Source organism: Urocampus carinirostris, chromosome 5, assembly GCF_059441175.1.
Source record: "Urocampus carinirostris isolate Australia breed hairy pipefish chromosome 5, RoL_Ucar_1.0, whole genome shotgun sequence".
NCBI classification, from domain to species: Eukaryota; Metazoa; Chordata; class Actinopteri; order Syngnathiformes; family Syngnathidae; genus Urocampus; species Urocampus carinirostris.
In genome coordinates this window covers 23,419,853-23,436,939 of record NC_142353.1, presented here as the reverse complement: position 1 = coordinate 23,436,939, position 17,087 = coordinate 23,419,853, and the positions used below count along the sequence as shown (strand labels likewise).

Here is a 17,087-nt window from a genome sequence, read left to right as displayed (position 1 = left end):
CCATTCTCTCTCTAGAATAATGAATAAATATCAAAACGGAGTGCAATCAGCCCCTTAGAAAGAGTAATAACATATTGTATGGACAGAATAGTGTGGGTTTATTTTGTCTTTTGGAGACATTTCCCATTGCTAAGACAAAAGTACTCACTGGTGATTCCTTCTGACATAATGTCTGTCATCCTGCAGCAGGCGGAAATCATCCTCATACTCAGCTTGTCCACCACGAGCACCTGCAAAAAGGTGAAGAAAATTCTCAGGAACAAGAAAACATCATGTTCACATGATGCAAACTTAGAAGAAAAAACACATTCTTTACCTTCCATTTGCCTTTTTCTCTTGCTTTCTTGATGACACCGTTCATTATTTCTGTCAAGTGAGAGAATTGATATTTACTTACAAAAACACATGCTACCAGAGATCAAATTCATCAAAACAATCTCTCCTTTATTATCCGACATCCAAATGGCTTTTTGTTAGCGATTTAGTTTGAGAAGCTTTTGCTTTGCACATTAGAGAGTGAACAATTACTTGGTTTCTCAGACATACTGCCCGCAGGCCGGAACAGGCCCCCTAGGAGATTCGATCAGGCCCGCAGGATAATGACATGAGATGCATATTTTAAATAAGATGCAATTCACGGATTGTCCTCTTGAGAGCAGAGTAGTGCTGTTTCGATCAATGCAGTGTAATGCAGATTTGAAGGGCAAATTTGCCTCTGTAGGTCTGGACAAATTTGATCAGCATCTACTACCAGGGTACCCCAAAATAAAATCCCTGGCTGCTAGAATTTTTTTTGCATGTTTTGAGCAACCTACCTTTGTGAACAAATCTTCTCAGTCATGAATATCAATAAAACAAAAATGCGTTCATAGCTCACAAACAAGCACTTAAATGACATTCTGTCAAGTGTCAGCTAGGCAGGACATGACACCTGGCATTGAAGGATATGTACAGCCTTAAAAGATGCTAAATATCAGGAACAAAATTCCGAATTATTTCGGAACAAAAGCCAAGAGAGTAAAACTAAAAAATCAACAAAAGCAGCACCAAAACATAAAGAGACTGTATAAAATGTCATCAAGACAACTAAAATATGTTCCGTACCGCTTATCCTCATTAGGGTCGCGGGGGGGCTGGAGCCCATCCCAGCCATCTCCGGGCAGTGGGCAGGGGACACCCTGAACTGGTTGCCAGCCAATCGCAGGGCACACAGGGACAGACAACGCATTCGCTCATTCACACCTAGGGACAATTTGGACCGACCAATTCACCTGAAATGCATGTTTTTGGAACGTGGGAGGAAACCGGAGTGCCCGGAGGAAACCCACGCAAGCACGGGGAGAACATACAAACTCCGCACAGGAAGTCTGGAGCTGGATTTGAACCCACGACAGGTTCCCATGACATGAACTGTGCCGCACAAGCGCTAACCACTGCGCCGCCGTGCTGCCCTATAATGACAACATATTTACGGGTTTTTGTTTGGGAGCAGTAAGTGGTTTACATTTTTGGTTGCAGCTCATTGTTCTCGGTGGGGTAAGCTTTTTTTATGTGTTTATGTGGATTGGTGGTGTTGCCATGAATAAATAAGAGAGAGAGAGAGAGAGAGAGAGAGAGAGAGAGAGAGAGAGAGAGAGAGAGAGAGAGAGAGAGAGAGAGAGAGAGAGAGCTATAACAGTCACAATCCTGCACTCAGGTTTTTGTTTCTTGTCGGTTCCCTCTCCTAGTTCTTCTAACCTAACCTTATTTAGTCTCACTTTCAGGTTCAATTTTGACAGCTGCCGTCACTTATCTGAATTTCCCTTCTATCACGACTCTCCCTCGTCACTATTTTAACAAGCCTCCTTGGTGATGTGCTAGTGCATCGTCTTTCATGTCATGTCCCAAGCATTCTTGTCTCAGCTGTTTTATTCCATAAATACAATACAAATGCCTGCCCTTCCAAATCAAACGCTTGGACTCTCACCTCCGCAATTTAGATTTGCTGGAACACCAACCAGCAATGTTCCCTGTAAGCTTCCACGGGTCTGAGCAATCCAAAAAAATCTGTTAGTGTCTCTTGGAATAACGGTGAGCAACATTAATCCTGCGTGCGGTAACCAGATCATTATCAAACATTTCCAAAACCTGACATAAAAATCAAGTTACATTCTGTTTGCTTTCCTGTGTCACTGGTTAGTTTTTCAAATTTTAAATGAATTGAGTAATGTATTTTTGGTAAGGTTGAATGGCCCACACCACACACATCAGTTGTATTTACAACTATGAGATTTCCGTTTTTGTTACATAATACTAACATTTTTTAGATTTTTCAGTTGGCTGCACAATGCAGAACTGTATTTATACACACCTTTAGTGTACAATGATGGCAAAAAGCATGACTGTAATTTACATTTTTGTCATAGCCCTCTTGGTGTACAAGTGAATGTCAGCCATTTTGACTGTGCATTTTGTGAAACCATCCAGACTTTGTTCTGCACTCACATACCCTGAGTTGATTATATCCATTGACAGAGTAATTGTGATAAAAACTTCAACGGAACTGCTCAAATCCAGGATTTATTTTTACCCGTCTCGTCTCACAACTGGGAACGAACATGCAGAAGAACAAAAGTGGTCCTTCTTCAGATGCAATGGGAAATTGCAAACATGTTTGATAAACAATTTTAGGAAAGCGGTCTCTGTTTTTATTAAAATTTCCATCCATCACAAATATTATTTTAAGCGGGAAACTAATCTAATACATTGACTCGTTCAGATACAGTAATCTCCTCGTTTTTCGCAGGGTTTGTGATCCAAAAAGGACCCGGGATAGGTCGTATTTATTTTTCTGTTTTGAATATTGTTTATTATGAGTCTTGACAGATTGGCTTTCTGTCTACTTAAGCTCAGTGCTCTCATTTTTCCTTTGTCAGTCCGTCAACGAACTTCTGCTCCGCAAGACGTGGGTTTCGACTCGGTCCTGTTCCTGTTGGAATATCCTGTCCGGTATTGTTCCCGTTTATTTTGTCCTGTTTAATTTCGGTTTCCAGTTTTGTTTCTGTCAATTTTTTCCTGTTTATTATTTTATCCAGTATTTGGTCTCGTCTATTTGTCCTGTTTATTTTTGATATCCTGTTTCATTATCCATCCTGTCTGGCCTGTCCTGTCCAATATCGACCCCATCTGTCCGATGTCAACTGGAGCAATTGGTATCGATCTCGTTGGCCTCTGGCTTCCTATCATTTTACACCAGACTGCTGCCTAACGTGCATGACTCCCCATTTCCCGTAAAATAAAAGGCTTGTGTGAGTAACATCATGCGTTTGGGTCCTGATCCTGTTCTGGTTCATGATACCATTCAAATGTGTGAATCATGTATTTTGCAGAGCCACAAATATATCTGTGATTTACGTATGTGATTTTTACGTTTGCGTGTTCATTTATTAAGGCATATGATTTTTAGATCTTGACTAAATTGCTAATATGTTTTTTGGGGTGACAAATCTCACCCATTTAGGTGTTGAGTAAAATGATTAACATGCAGCTTATATTTTCAGTTGCAGGAAGTTCTTCCAGTTACAATTTACCACTGGAAACCCTACCTTAATTAATTGCATGACTCAGAATAAATGTCCAAAATTGTTATGTAATCCTTGCACTAACACATTTCATAGTGCCCTGTTTAGGTGCACCAGTTGTCTTGGGTGCGAATCATAGAGAGTGATGACACTTAAAGGCATGGTGTAATTGTAACCGGTTCAGCTCTTTGAGACATTTTGTGATTAAGAGCTATACAAATAAATGTGACTTGACTATGTGACTTGATAGGACAACTCCATACAAACAAATGCCAGCTGCCGTTAATCACGAGTAAAGAAGAACTGCATTAGCAAAGTGAAGCCACTAGAAAGCAGTGTCAGCTTTAAGTCAAGTCAAGTTTATTTGTGACGCCCTTAATCACAAGGAGTCTCAAAGGGCTGCACAGACAACAGATTATTGCAAACTATTATGACACCATCCCTTGATTTAAAACCTACATGAGGGCAAGGAAAAACATAAAATAGTAGTATGCCTTTATTAGACCTTTTCTTGTGTTAGTGCTCACTGGTGGCGCCAGTGGCCCCCCCAGTCAACTGATAGCATAACGCTCTTTTTCTAACAATATAATAAAGACGTCCAAGTTCAGATAAGCACTACCAGTCAACCTATACAAACGTATTGTACAAACTTTAGACGAATGTTTGCTAAACTATTACTTTCAAATACATCTTTAGTTTTAAGCAATTGAGAAACGTGGCAATAATTTCAAGCATTTACACGCACTTCACTCAAAATTCAAGCCCTTTTCAATCCTTGAAAAACCAACATTTAAATTCAAGTATTTTCAAAGATTGTTTCGGATTTCAGATTAAATGTATCAGATCCAATTCTATTTTCACTTGTATTTATTTTCTAGGTCCTCCATGTATTACGTCGCACACGTACATCAACCCAAAACACGACTTCTGTTTCTCAATTTGTTTTTACTTGGGTGGATGGGTAATACTGATAAAGAGTGTCCTAGTTTCTATCTCCGGGTTTAACAATCCATTCTGTCCTTTGCAAAGGGTGAACGCAATCCCGGCCTCTAATCTGGTTGAAATCCTCTTACCCTTACAACGCTCACCATCACAATTTCAGACTGATTCTGTCTCATTTTACAACATCACAACTAAACAAGCACTCTCAGACCCAGATACATCCACAATAAATGTTGGAATTGATGATATCTGTTTTGTTTTGGGGTTTGTTTGTTATTTAAATGTTAAAACTGATGTTTAGAGAAACATTTTGTCAAAATCGATGCTTTTATGGTGAAAATATATGTGAAGATGTTTGATTTAATCCCGAGATATGCTTTCAAAAGAGGCTGCTATTAATACAACAATAAGCAATAATAACTGAAATTCGTGTAAGTGTTGCTCAGGATGAAGTAAAAACTATAAAGACGCATAGTTTACAGAATTTTTTAAAACAAAAATAAGTCTGGAAGTGTGCACTGATCCAAATTACAGCTTTAAAAGATTCTTGCTGATCAGCCATAAATGGAGACTGTATTTGACTATCTTCATACTAAAAAATATTGGTCTTTGAATTAGTATGGAGAAGGTTCTATCCGTCAATAAATAGAAAATACAAATTAAAAATTGAAAAATACAACGTTTATAGGTGAAATACGATAGAAAATAAATTAATATAAAATTACATGTCACCCGAAAATAATTTTTATTTAATATAAAAATGAATTAATGTTGTAGATTGTTGCACATTGTTGATTAAATACCAGCCTAAACAGTAACAAAGTAAAAAATAAATACGACTTACTTTCTCCAACAACGGCTTTTAAACCAAAGGGTGCCATAGTTGACTCGGGATGCGTTTCTACCTCAAAGGATTTGCGAGTCCTGAAAACGCACTAACCGACCAACGCGATTCAAAGATGTATAAACACGAGTTGACGCGTTGTGCTCTTGTTAATACGTTAAAATTACCGCCATATTTAATGTGTCAAGTGTAGCACTTGCTTAAAAAAAAACTCAATCATTCGGTAGTAAAATGCACCCAACGTTTTACATGTGGAATTTTATTTAGTTAAACCCATTTCAGGATTTGTTTATTAATTGTCATTAGCTGGTTTAAATTATTTTCAAAAATCGGTTCTGTTATGCCTCTCTGTTACATTGGTGGAAGTCAAACATCAATTCTGTTTATGTAGATCAGGGGTCTAAAACTCATGGCCTAGGGGCCAATTGTAGTCAATGGAATGATAGTTTGAGGCCCCTGCCTAAATGTAAAAGTTGGTAGTGTTTTTATTAATCATCTACCGGTGTAAAAAAAAAAAAAACCAACACGTTTTAAAAAGTAAATATTAATCTTAAAAATAAGTCAAGTCTTGTTTATTTGTATAGCCCTTAATCACAAGGAGTCACAAAGGGCTGCACAGAACACAGACTATTACAGACTACAGACTATTATTACAACATCCCCTGATCTAAAACTTACATGAGGGCAAGAAAAAAATTCAAAAACGTCAACATGAGGAAAATGAAGAAACCTTGAGAAGAGACCGCACATGAGGTAATGTCCTTTCCAGGATGACCAGGCTGCATTGGATGTTGCATTAACACAGATATTGTCAACATGAAATATAGGTTACTCATATGCTATAGAATAGAAGTATGTTTTAAGCTTGGATTTAAACATTTCCACTGAGGTTGCAGATCGAATCTCAGGGAGTAGACCATTCCACAGCATTGGGGCCCGAACGGAGAACGCTCTCAAACCTGCGGATGTCTTCTTGGCTCTTAGGATCACTAGTAGACCAGCAATTTCAGAGCCAAGGTTCTGGATCGGAACATAGGGGGAAATTAAATCTAAAAGATATTTGGGAGCAAGTCCATGTGTGATTTTGTTTCTTACCAACATAACATTAAAATCACATCTTAACCTAGAAGGGAGCCAATGCAGGTAAGCTAAAATCGGGGTATAGTGATCAAACATTCTTGTTCATTCAGTAGTGAATGGTCGGACAACTCTAAAGCAAACAAGCCTTTCGCAAGCGGGAAAAGGTTTTGTCTGCCACTTTCAGCAAAGAGGTAAGATATTTAACCCAAGCGTGACCGAAATTTTGGGCCAGACCGGTACGTTGGGGTAGGGCCGAGCATCTCCCCCGCTGACTTAAAATGAAAAATTATTATCCACCAGTCGTGGTTCTTGTTTAACTTAGATTTTGTTATAAAAGACAGGCTTTACGTGGCGCACGTTTGCGCGGTGCGGGCCCTTTGTGTCACCCCTCCTCCCCCTCCCTTACTCAGTAAGGTCGCAGGGGTGCTTAAGCCCATCTCAGCTATATTTGGGCAGTGGACACCCTGTACCAGTTGCCAGACAGTTGCAGGGCACACAGAGACATACAACCAATCACACACTCACTCATACCTAAGGACAACAATCAACCTGTTGTGCATGTTTGTGGAATGTGGGAGGAAAATGGAATTCCCATAGGAAACCCATACTGGCACAGAGAGAACATGCAAACTCCACACGGTGACAATAATTAAACCCTGGGTATCTCTGAACTGTGAGGCTGATGGGCTAACTACTCATCAGCCGGAATCAGTTCATTTAAAAACACATTAAAAACAAATAGAACATCCAGATGTCCACATGTATATTTATTTAAAAATGCAAATGAGAAAATTGGGAAAGGTTCGTGCCCAGGCCCATGGCCGAATGTTTTTGTCCGAATGTGGCCCGCAAACCTCCCCTTTGCTAAAATATTAGAGGAAAAACAGTGCAAAACAACATTAGCAATTTTTACAGATCTGTAAAATATTGAAAACGGTGTTGCAGAATGGATAAAGAGAATTTTAATTTAAAAAAAAAAATCCTAGTACTAGGCTAATTAAGTGCACAATTTTAGGTTGAAAGTGCTTCTTAGACAGTGTAACCAATTAAAACACTGCAAGTAGAAACCATAAATGAAATGAAATGATCTGCATTTATATAGCGCTTTTCAAGTCAAGCTTTCCCAAAGCGCTTTACATTGTGCTTCACATTTCCCAATAGCGGCCGTGCAGCCATGTAAGACGCTAACCTGCTTATTGGGGGTATTAGGGGTTCAGTGTCTTACCCAAGGACACTTCGACATGTAACACGGAGGAGCCTGGATTCGGACTGCGATCTCTCGATCCCAAGACGAGCGCTCTACCTCCTGAACCACTTTATCGGACAAAATTAGTATGAATATAACCACTTAATTTGCAGGGTTGAGTAGGGTTACTTTAACTTGATTACTTTCAATTACTTTTGGATTACTCCGATACCAAATATGCTAATAAAGACAAAAGAAACTAAATATGAATAAAATTAATACATTTTGTGCAGGCTTGGGGAGTAACGGAACACATGGAACGGCAAAAATGATGTTGGCAAGCTGTTTGGATTTATTTTCATTTTGTTTCTGTCGCATTTTATGTTAGTTTTGCCGGAGATCGAAGCCAGGCGGGAAAGCTTACCACGTGTTGTGAGTCATAATTTTATTCATATTTAGTTTCTTTTGTCTTTTATAAGCATATTTAGTATTGGAGTAATCCAAAAGTAATTGAAAGGAATCAAGTTAGAGTAACCCTACCCAACCCTGTTAATTTGTAGCTATCAACGTATTTAGTGCTTGAAATGCAAAACTGGTTTCACAAAGCACTTGTGTTATTAATTGGCTCCCATAGAGGGCACCCTTTATCTAAAGACAACGTGGAAATGCAACGAACGAGCATTTAAATCAAGAGTACCATCTAGAGGAGAAAATTACATTGCCTGATTTTTTTCCCCTTGATTTTGTAGTGTTTATAGAAAATGCGGTACGTTTTAATTTGTTATAAAATGGTGTAGTAAACTATGCATGGTTTGCAGTATTTGGTGGGTCTATTTTTTACAATGTAAGGTGGTTGTTGTCCGAGTCTGCAATGGACATTAGGGTTTGGGACGGTGTTTCAAAATTAGTCCTAAGTGGGAAGATGTGTTAACAATGCCGAACTGAGTTCAAAGAGCGCTTCTGCTTTATATTCCACCGCGCTTATCTTTTTTAAATCTTCCTTTTAGCAAAGCGTTTTGGAGCAGAACACATTAAGTAGGAGGAATGGGGGGTGTGAGTGAGTGTGTGACGTTAAGCTGGTGCCTGGAGGATCTTTTTTGTTTATGTTTGTTAGTATAGCATGAAAATGTTGAATGTAAGAAGAGGCCTGCTTCAGGTGCAGTCCACACGCCAACCCAAACCCAAAGAAAGACAAAAAAAAAGTATTAGCACCTTGCTTCTTTTCTTTGCAAAAGACTGGACGAAAAAAAGAAAAATATTGAGGTTTGGTCATTTTGAGTCTCTAGTTTGTATTCTTTCTTGTGCTTTTTAGCTCACTTTTTCAGTTGCACTACAAATACAGTAACATATTGTAGTGAAATACCACACACGGTCCCTTTAATGTGAGTGCAGCTAAGAGAAATGATGTAATAACTTATTAGTGATTTTCATATAAATTCTTGATTTCTTTATTTTAGAACTGTTTGTGTAGCAAATTTTAAAAAAGGTATTTGAGAGCAGTGGGACATTATATTTTTTTGTGGAAAAGAACCCCAAAGCCCTCACTTGAATGGCCCCCAAGTTAATAGAGTTCGAGACCACAGATATAAGTGGTTAAAATGTGTTATTTTTTGTTTTCTATAACTTTTAGGGTTTTATTTTCATGAAGGCACAACACAAAAACACCACCACTAACTAATTAACAAAAGGCAAAAAACAAAATAAATCTTTACGGTCGATCGGTTGGGGCGGCAGTAGCTCAGGAGGTAGAGCGCTCGTCTTGGGATCAAGGGATCCCAGTTCGAATCCCGGCTCGTCCGTGTTACATATCGAAGTGTCCTTGGGTAAGACACTGAACCCCTAATACCCCCAATAAGCAGGTTAGCGCCTTACATGGCTGCAAGGCCGCTATTGGGAAATGTGGAGCACATTGTAAAGCGCTTTGGGAAGTCATTGACCTGAAAAAGCGCTATATAAATGCAGATCATTTCATTTCATAGTCATACCACCCGGAGAACGCCCTATCTCAAGAAATGGCCTGGTTAGTACTCATATGGGAGACCACCTGGGAATACTAGGTGCTGTTAATTGACCATTTGGCGCACGCTCTGCTGCGACAGGACTGAAGTAATTCTTTGCTGTATTTATACGAATGTACTCTTTCTTAGTGTTTTCTTAGCAGTTGTCTTTCAATGAATCAGCCTTATCTTATACAACTTTGAAGATTCAGCTGCAGTACTAATCTCTTGTTCATGAAGTTAATGTTTTGCCTTGTATAGTAAACTTCCAGAGGAGTCTGTTAGAGCTCTAGGTTCTATTCTGCCAATTTACACCCCTTTGTTATAAAAACTGTGGTCAAAACATTTGTCTTTGCCCTTTTTTGGGTGGGAGCACACTTACCCTTTGTGGAGAGAGAGCGCTGCCCTGATCAATTGGTCCAGATGCACTCTGGTCTTTGTTTTGCAACTTTGTAATAAATGTTCTCCACTAAACTTTTTCTCACTTAGTCTTTATTTTCCTGCGTCCAAATACTCGGTCTGGTCCCGGAAATTGATAAATGCGGAGAGACACGGATTGTCTTACGCCAACAAATCTTACAGAACAAACAAATTCTATTTCACACCCCCAAAACTTGAGTGCTGTATGCATGTGGTTCCAAATAACTTTTAAAAAATTGGCTTATATATTCAAGTGAAATATCGTGATTAATATGCACCATTTGATGGTTTATAAGTTACCGCCAATGCTGGGAGTAAAAAGAATTAAATATTCTCCCGTTGTTACTACATAGTGCGTTACTCCACTACTTTTTAAAAGCAGGCCATGGATTACCAAATCTCTGCTCACAAAGTAACATTTAAACCAGCCAGCCACACAAAGCTGAATACAACATAATCAAAAGTTTTTAAATGAAGTAACTATTACATTTAACTAATTACCTTTCTTGTGTTATGCGCCCAACCCAGGTTACTGTATAAAATTGTATTTAAATCACATTCAATGTATTAAAATAAAAACACTCAAAAATGTAACCAGGCTTTTTTTTTTTAATCATTAACATGGTGCTTTTGAATTATTAAAGCAAGAAAAAACCATTTAGAGTGTTGCGAAGATAATACAGTATCCAAAATAATGCTGAGTTTAAAAGGAAAGACAGACAAAAGTAACATAAGTACTATACAAAGTATGCTGCTAATGCATCCATTTTGTTTTTGGGCTTTTTCAGGAAACCGCGACGTCCCCTGCCACGCCCTCGCCCCCGTCTTGCACCGCCTCCTCTGTACATGGCGTGCCTCATGGTAGCGTGCTTAAGCTCCACCAGATCCTGAAAGACGGAATCACAGAAAACGCAGCCTGTGTGTTGCGTCTCACCGGCAGGCAGTGGGGAGCGTCCTTTATTGAAATCAACCGTGACTAGGGAGGCATCGCAGGTATTGCAATTCTCTTGGGCAACCTGCGCAAGTTTGAAAAACAAAAAACATCTCAAAGAAGTTTCACAGACATACATTACACCAGGGGTGTCACACATAGGGCCCGCAGGCCCTATTAGGCTCGCCAACAGATTTTATCCATCCCGCGAAACCACGCTTAGAGAAGCACAAGAGAAAAATGAGCTGCATCATTCCAAACAATGACCTGCAGTTTTAAATATGTAATATGATACTGAATGTCACCTAAGCCAGACGCCACTCTCAAAACAAACCACCCACTATAGCAGTATTTGCTGACTACTATTTATCAACCAGAGAACATTTGAGGAAACAAACTATCACAAAGTTTTTTTTACTTAAAATAGAAGATATGAAATCTAACAGTGAAGCTCGCAAAATAAGGTAAACATTTGCATTAAAGTATAAATTAAAAGCATAAAAATACTTATATCATTATATCATTTTAACTTATCTGTGTGCTATTTTTGTCACTTTCCCAGGTACAAGATTTTTCCTAAACTGTAGAGGAAATTAATTAAATAGTTGTTGTTTCTACTTAAGTATCTTGCTTTATATTCCCATTTTTTCGAAAATAATCTGTTAACACTTGAATTAGCAATACCAATTAAAAAAAAAAACAGAATATGGGTGTATTTGCAAGTTTAAAGAAGCTTTAGCGCTTTACTATAATAGATATGAAATCTAACGACGAAGTTCCCAAATTCAGAGATTCAAATTTTCATATATAAAAAGCAGAAAGATACTTAAGTTATTAAATAAATCATTTAAAGTAGTAGCAGAGCTTTCCAGTTAGCACAGTTAGCATTTCCCTGAGTCTAATAAATGGGCAAACAAGAATTTAATTGTTGTTTTTTTGTTTTGTTTATTTACAAATACACAGTTGATAACCCAACAAGAAATTAAATCTTCGTGAAGAAAAAAAGAAGTATTGAAGGAAAAAAAACTTTAATAGTCATTGTATAACCAAATCTTACGCCCCTGAATTATCATAGATAGTAATTAAACTGTGAGCCTCTGAAAGATCTCCAACCCTACAGCAAAGGCAAACTTGTTATGCCATTCATTAGTCTGGCCCCTGTGACAGTGGGTCTTCTATTATGTGGCCCCTGCACAGGATCCACAATAAGGTTTTTTTTCTTCTGGTTTGTTTTCAGAAGTGGAAATGTTCGGTCATTTGAGTTAGCTAAAATTGTTTCAAAAACTGTTTATTTCCCCTTTAAATGAAACCAAGAGCAGATGTTTGGTGGGTTCAATATTCAGGTAAAAAAGTATTAGTTATTTATAAAGGTTGACCAATTATTTGGAAGGACAAAGCTAAAAAATGAATGCTGCTTGTAAAACATTAACTCAAGAGTTAGAACAACTTCAGCGTCAACTCCGATGTTAAAGCAAGATTTATGGTAAGTTTATTCCATCCATCCATCCATCCATCATCTTCACCGCTTATCCTCAGTAGAGTCGCGGGGGTGCTGGAGCCCATCCCAGCTATCTTCGGGCAGTGGGCAGGGGACACCCTGAACTGGTTCATAAGTTTATTCTGTTTCTAATAATGGACACCTGCAAAGGATCAGCCAATCATGTTGCTGTTCTTTCCACACCATTGGGTGAATTTGATTTTGTAACCTAGGAGATTTAATGAAAAGGGCTCAAGTTTTAGAACAGGTTCGAATTTCTTATTTGAGGTTTGGGCTCAGTCCCTTGTTCTCCTTGCAAGTTCAAAATTCATGGATGTCTTCTCTTCTTGTTTTGAGTGGCTACTAAATTATAAACATCTCAATGTCACATCAAGTAAAGTGGTAACTAAACTCTAAAGTTTCACTAAAAGAGTTTTTGACCAACTGTATGAAAGCTGTCCGGAATAAAAAAAAAAAAAAAAAAATGCAATACCTTCTCTTTCTGATTGGCCATTACTTGATAATTGATGTATATATGGCAGATAAAGAAAAGAGCATTCACAACACAGATAAAAGAACCACTTATTATATCTTACCCGCACTCTATGGGAATGTTCAAAGAAATGAACAACCACATTGCATCTATTACAGGCCATCTTCCATTTTGGCCCGGAAGTTGGATCCAGCACTAATACTCCACTGTCACACTCTACACACTGTCCAATCCCCAAAGCGTTGAGAGAATGTTGGCAGGAAGGATGGGTGCATTCATTGCATCCCACATCTAGGGAAAATGAGTAGATATAGGGAGGATAATGCAATGATTTAGATTTTATATGAAAATACACAAAACCTTAAAGATGTACACTAACCTTCAAAAGTTTATGGTCACCCAATTTTGTGTGTTCACTTTTATTTATCAAATGAGTTGTCCAAAGTCGGTGTTCTTTTGTTGGCCATTCTGAGATATGGCTTTTGCTTTGTCACTCTGCCTTGAAAGCCAGCATCTCTAAGTCGCCTCTTCACTGTAGTTGTTGACACTGATGTCTTGTGGGTAGGGTTTAATGAAACTAATAGCTAAGGACCTGTTCGTTTCTCAAACTAGAAACTCTAATGTACTGGTCGTATTGCCTTCTACTTCTCTTTCTACATTGGTTTAAGGCTGTTTGTAATGTTCCCTAGCAATTTCTCACATGGGATAGGCTTTATTTTTTTGGGAAAAAGAATAAATGGCCATGTTTCACATGAAAGTTCGTTTTCTGGCCATTCTGGAAGTTTAATCACACCCAAAACGTGATACTTTAGATACTCGACAAGCTTTAAAGGAAGGTCAGTTCTATAGCTTCTCAAACCATCTTAACTGTTTTCGGCTGATCATCCTGAAAGAGGGATTACCTCATGTGTAGTCCCTTCTCGAGGTTTCTTCATTTTCCTCATGCTGAGGTTTTTGAGTTTTTCCTTGCCCACATGTAGGTTTTAGATCAGATGGTGTAATGATAGTCTGTAGTTTGCAATAGTCTGTGATCTGTGCAGCCATTTGAGACTTGTGATTAAGGACTATATACAAATAAACATGACTTGACTCGTGTTAAAATAATCGCACAAGGGTATTTTTCAATCATCTATTAGCTTTCTAATGCAATTAGCAAACACAATGTGCTAACACAACACTGAAGTACTGGTTGTCTGAAATGGTAATCTATACACTTATGTAGATATTGAAATATTTAGCTACAATAGTCATTTATGGGTTGTATTTATCTTTCTCATAGAAAAAAACAGTACTTTTCCAGCAAAACTCAAATTTCTAAGCGACCTCAAACCTTTGAGCGGTAGTGTACATTAGAGTATCTCAGACATGGGGACTTGAGACTTAGTGACTTGGACTCGAGTCGACTCGAGTCGCTGTTTTTATGACTTGTGACTTGACTTGGACTTGGCAATCTAAGACTCGGGACTTGACTTGTGACTTGACTTGCCCAAGAAAAAAATACTTGGGACTTACTTGGGACTTGAAGGTGAAGACTTGAGACTTACTTGAGACTTGCACATGTGTGACTTGGTCCCATGTCTGGAGTATCTAGTTTGAGAAATAGACGCTTTACAGGTCCTCAACTAGTAGCTCCGTTAAATAGTACCCCCAGTGTCAAAATAACCAGTGAAGAGGCAACTTCGAGATGCTGGCCTTCAAGGCAGAGAGGCAAAGAAAAAGCAATATCTAAGACCGGCCAACAAAAGAAAGATTAATATGGACAAAATAACACAGACAATGGACAACTCTGTATAAATAAAAGTGTGATTCTTCAATGGAAAACAAAACATTGTCTGAGCGAACCCAAACTTCAGATTGTTAGCGTACAATTACAAAACTCAAGGGGAATTTGTCAACTGTTGGGAAATAAAAATAACCATCATGTCCTTTTTCCTTTTTAAAATCAGTAGGATATGCAAAATGTGTCTACATGTCAAAATATGATATGAATATCAGAGCTTGGCGTTCTCCTTTTAAACGTTAACGCATTGTCAATCCTATTTGTTTGAAAGAAACAAATACATCGGACTAGATAGGTACAAAACACACAAAATTAGTTCAAATTGATGGAAGAAGCTGCGATTTACAGGAAGGCAGTCCCAATAGTCTACTGCCTGCAGCCCGAAATCAGCTGCGACAAATACATGAAATAATGAACAATCAAATTTTATCCTTCCAATCAATAGTATTTCTCTTACCAAATGCTTTTAGCAGTGTAGTACCAGTAACTGTTTTTCAACGTTTTATTTATACATTGCCTGTTTATGCAATGATGCTTTTGGCTGCAGAACACCAATGGCGCTGTGCCCCCACACCCCTGATGTAGTTTTCAACTGCATCATTTTCAGTTATTCTACGAGTTCTTTACGTCACATATTTTCGCCATGTGACCCCTCAAAATGGCGATTATAAAGAGGAGCACATATTTACTACAACGCTGAAAGAAAATGCGAATTAGGGCTGGGTCGCGTAAAATAAGAGCCCTATATTTCCAGGCGACTATGCGAGGGCTATCATACTGAGAATAGTGCCAGATTGCAACAGGAGCATGTGAGTTATCTTTTTGTGGTACCCAATAGTATTGTTATAGCTCCTCAAGGATTAAAAGAAAACTACACTGACCTGACATTGATGCAAATGAAACGCAAGTGTAGCGATTTTGATAAATAACTTCCAGTGCCGTTCAATTCAGATGTAAAAATTAAGAACTTGATTTGCGAGATTAAAAAAAAAAAAAAAAATCATGAGAATGTTGTAAAAACTTGAATAAAATACTGTCAAACCTGGTTTGCTCCGGTTATAAATTATTTGAATAATGTTAGCAAAAACATGGACTAATTTCTCTCGAAGGGGGTCATGAATGTTTCCAGACGTCACCACGGAGTTTGGTATTGAGAGCACATGCGTTGGGGGAAAAATGTCTTCGGTGCCGACACGAAAAAAAGAGAAATGGTCGCACCGTATTTAAAGCCGCAGTGTTTGAAATGTAACAAAAGAGTAGCGACTTGTAGTCGGTATTTGCTCAGATAAACTTGATACATGGCTCAAAATCAACAAAAACGATCAAAAACTGTTGATTTACTGTTGTGTAGCGGGATAGGTGTTTGTAAAGCAAAATAACATCCTACTTTTTTTCATGTCTCTAAAAGGGGGGTTGTTGAAGCAGTAGGGACACAGGGGGTAACATTTCCCTCGTGTGCCAGAAGTCCACAGCACGAGCTCAAAGTCATCCAGCGGACAGCGAAGCTCCTTGTAAAGCTTGATGGCTCCGTTCTGGGGGAGACTATATGTTTCGTCACAATGGGAGCAGTGGAGTCGACTTGGTTTGGCCTAAGAACAGATTAGAGTTCTGGAAATATTACTGCATTTTATCGCATTCAACATTTGAAATATGTTTTAAGCTATACAATATGAGTGTGGGTGGGTTCTTGCTAAACACATATACAAATTTAATCGAGATGTGACAAGAACCCAACTGCTACATGTTCTCCTTTTTTAACAAATAACTGAGAATAGGTCAACCTCCCAGTTGATACACATTTTATAAAACGCTGCAGTCACAATCAACACATGCACACACAAAGATAAATAATAGACACAAGTGGTATTAGCGAGAAAGATATTATTAAAAACTGGTTATAGGGATGACTGATAATTATATTGAGATAGGGGTCTCTAACCTGGTGCTGGATGATGTTTAGTGGGTAGCTAAGTGTATAGTAACCTCTAAAAATTATGACATAGTAATGACATGGTAAAATAGTAGTAACAACATTATTTTAGAAATGCTTCTCAAATTGGTAGCCCATTGCGCTAATAAGTGACAGAAAAGTTTCTCTTGGCTTTAAAAAGTTTGGCGATCAATGTATTAAGACATTGCATTTAGTTGGTACTATACAAAATCATGCATGGACTTGCTCCCTCATATATTTCTGATTTAATTTCCCCCTATGTTCCGGTCCGGAGCCTTCGCTCTGAAAATGGTGGTCTACTAGTGATCCCAAGAGCCAAGAAGAGATCACAGGTTCAAGAGCATTCTCCATTCAGGCCCTGCTGCTGTGGAATGTACTGCCCACTGACATTTGATCTGCAACCTCAGTAGAACTGTTTAAATCTAG

The 17,087-nt window shown here is 38.3% G+C and overlaps 2 protein-coding genes across 5 annotated transcripts in view; both read right to left on the bottom strand.

Moving 5' to 3' along the window:
- Window positions 1-5,490, bottom strand: part of stxbp1b (syntaxin binding protein 1b) — a 33,608-nt gene extending 28,118 nt beyond the window's left edge. For 2 of the 4 annotated variants that reach the window (XM_088336233.1, XM_088336235.1), the window contains exons 1-3: window positions 5,347-5,490; window positions 317-366; window positions 149-230 (exon numbers count right to left, since the gene is read on the bottom strand). In XM_088336233.1, coding sequence (XP_088192359.1) covers window positions 149-230; window positions 317-366; window positions 5,347-5,383 — 169 coding nt within the window. In that variant the 5' untranslated portion in view covers window positions 5,384-5,490. Of the gene's footprint in view, window positions 1-148; window positions 231-316; window positions 367-1,966; window positions 2,537-5,346 lie in introns of those variants that run through there. The other 2 variants (XM_088336232.1, XM_088336231.1) reach the window with 2 other exon arrangements.
- Window positions 5,491-10,613: 5,123 nt separating this feature from the next.
- top3b (DNA topoisomerase III beta) overlaps window positions 10,614-17,087 on the bottom strand; it is a 39,202-nt gene continuing 32,728 nt past the window's right edge. Inside the window, exons 16-18 of the mRNA XM_088336230.1 lie at window positions 16,098-16,299; window positions 13,034-13,221; window positions 10,614-11,045 (exon numbers count right to left, since the gene is read on the bottom strand). Of these exons, the coding sequence (XP_088192356.1) occupies window positions 10,767-11,045; window positions 13,034-13,221; window positions 16,098-16,299 (669 nt within the window). The 3' untranslated portion in view covers window positions 10,614-10,766. The remainder of the gene's footprint in view (window positions 11,046-13,033; window positions 13,222-16,097; window positions 16,300-17,087) is intronic.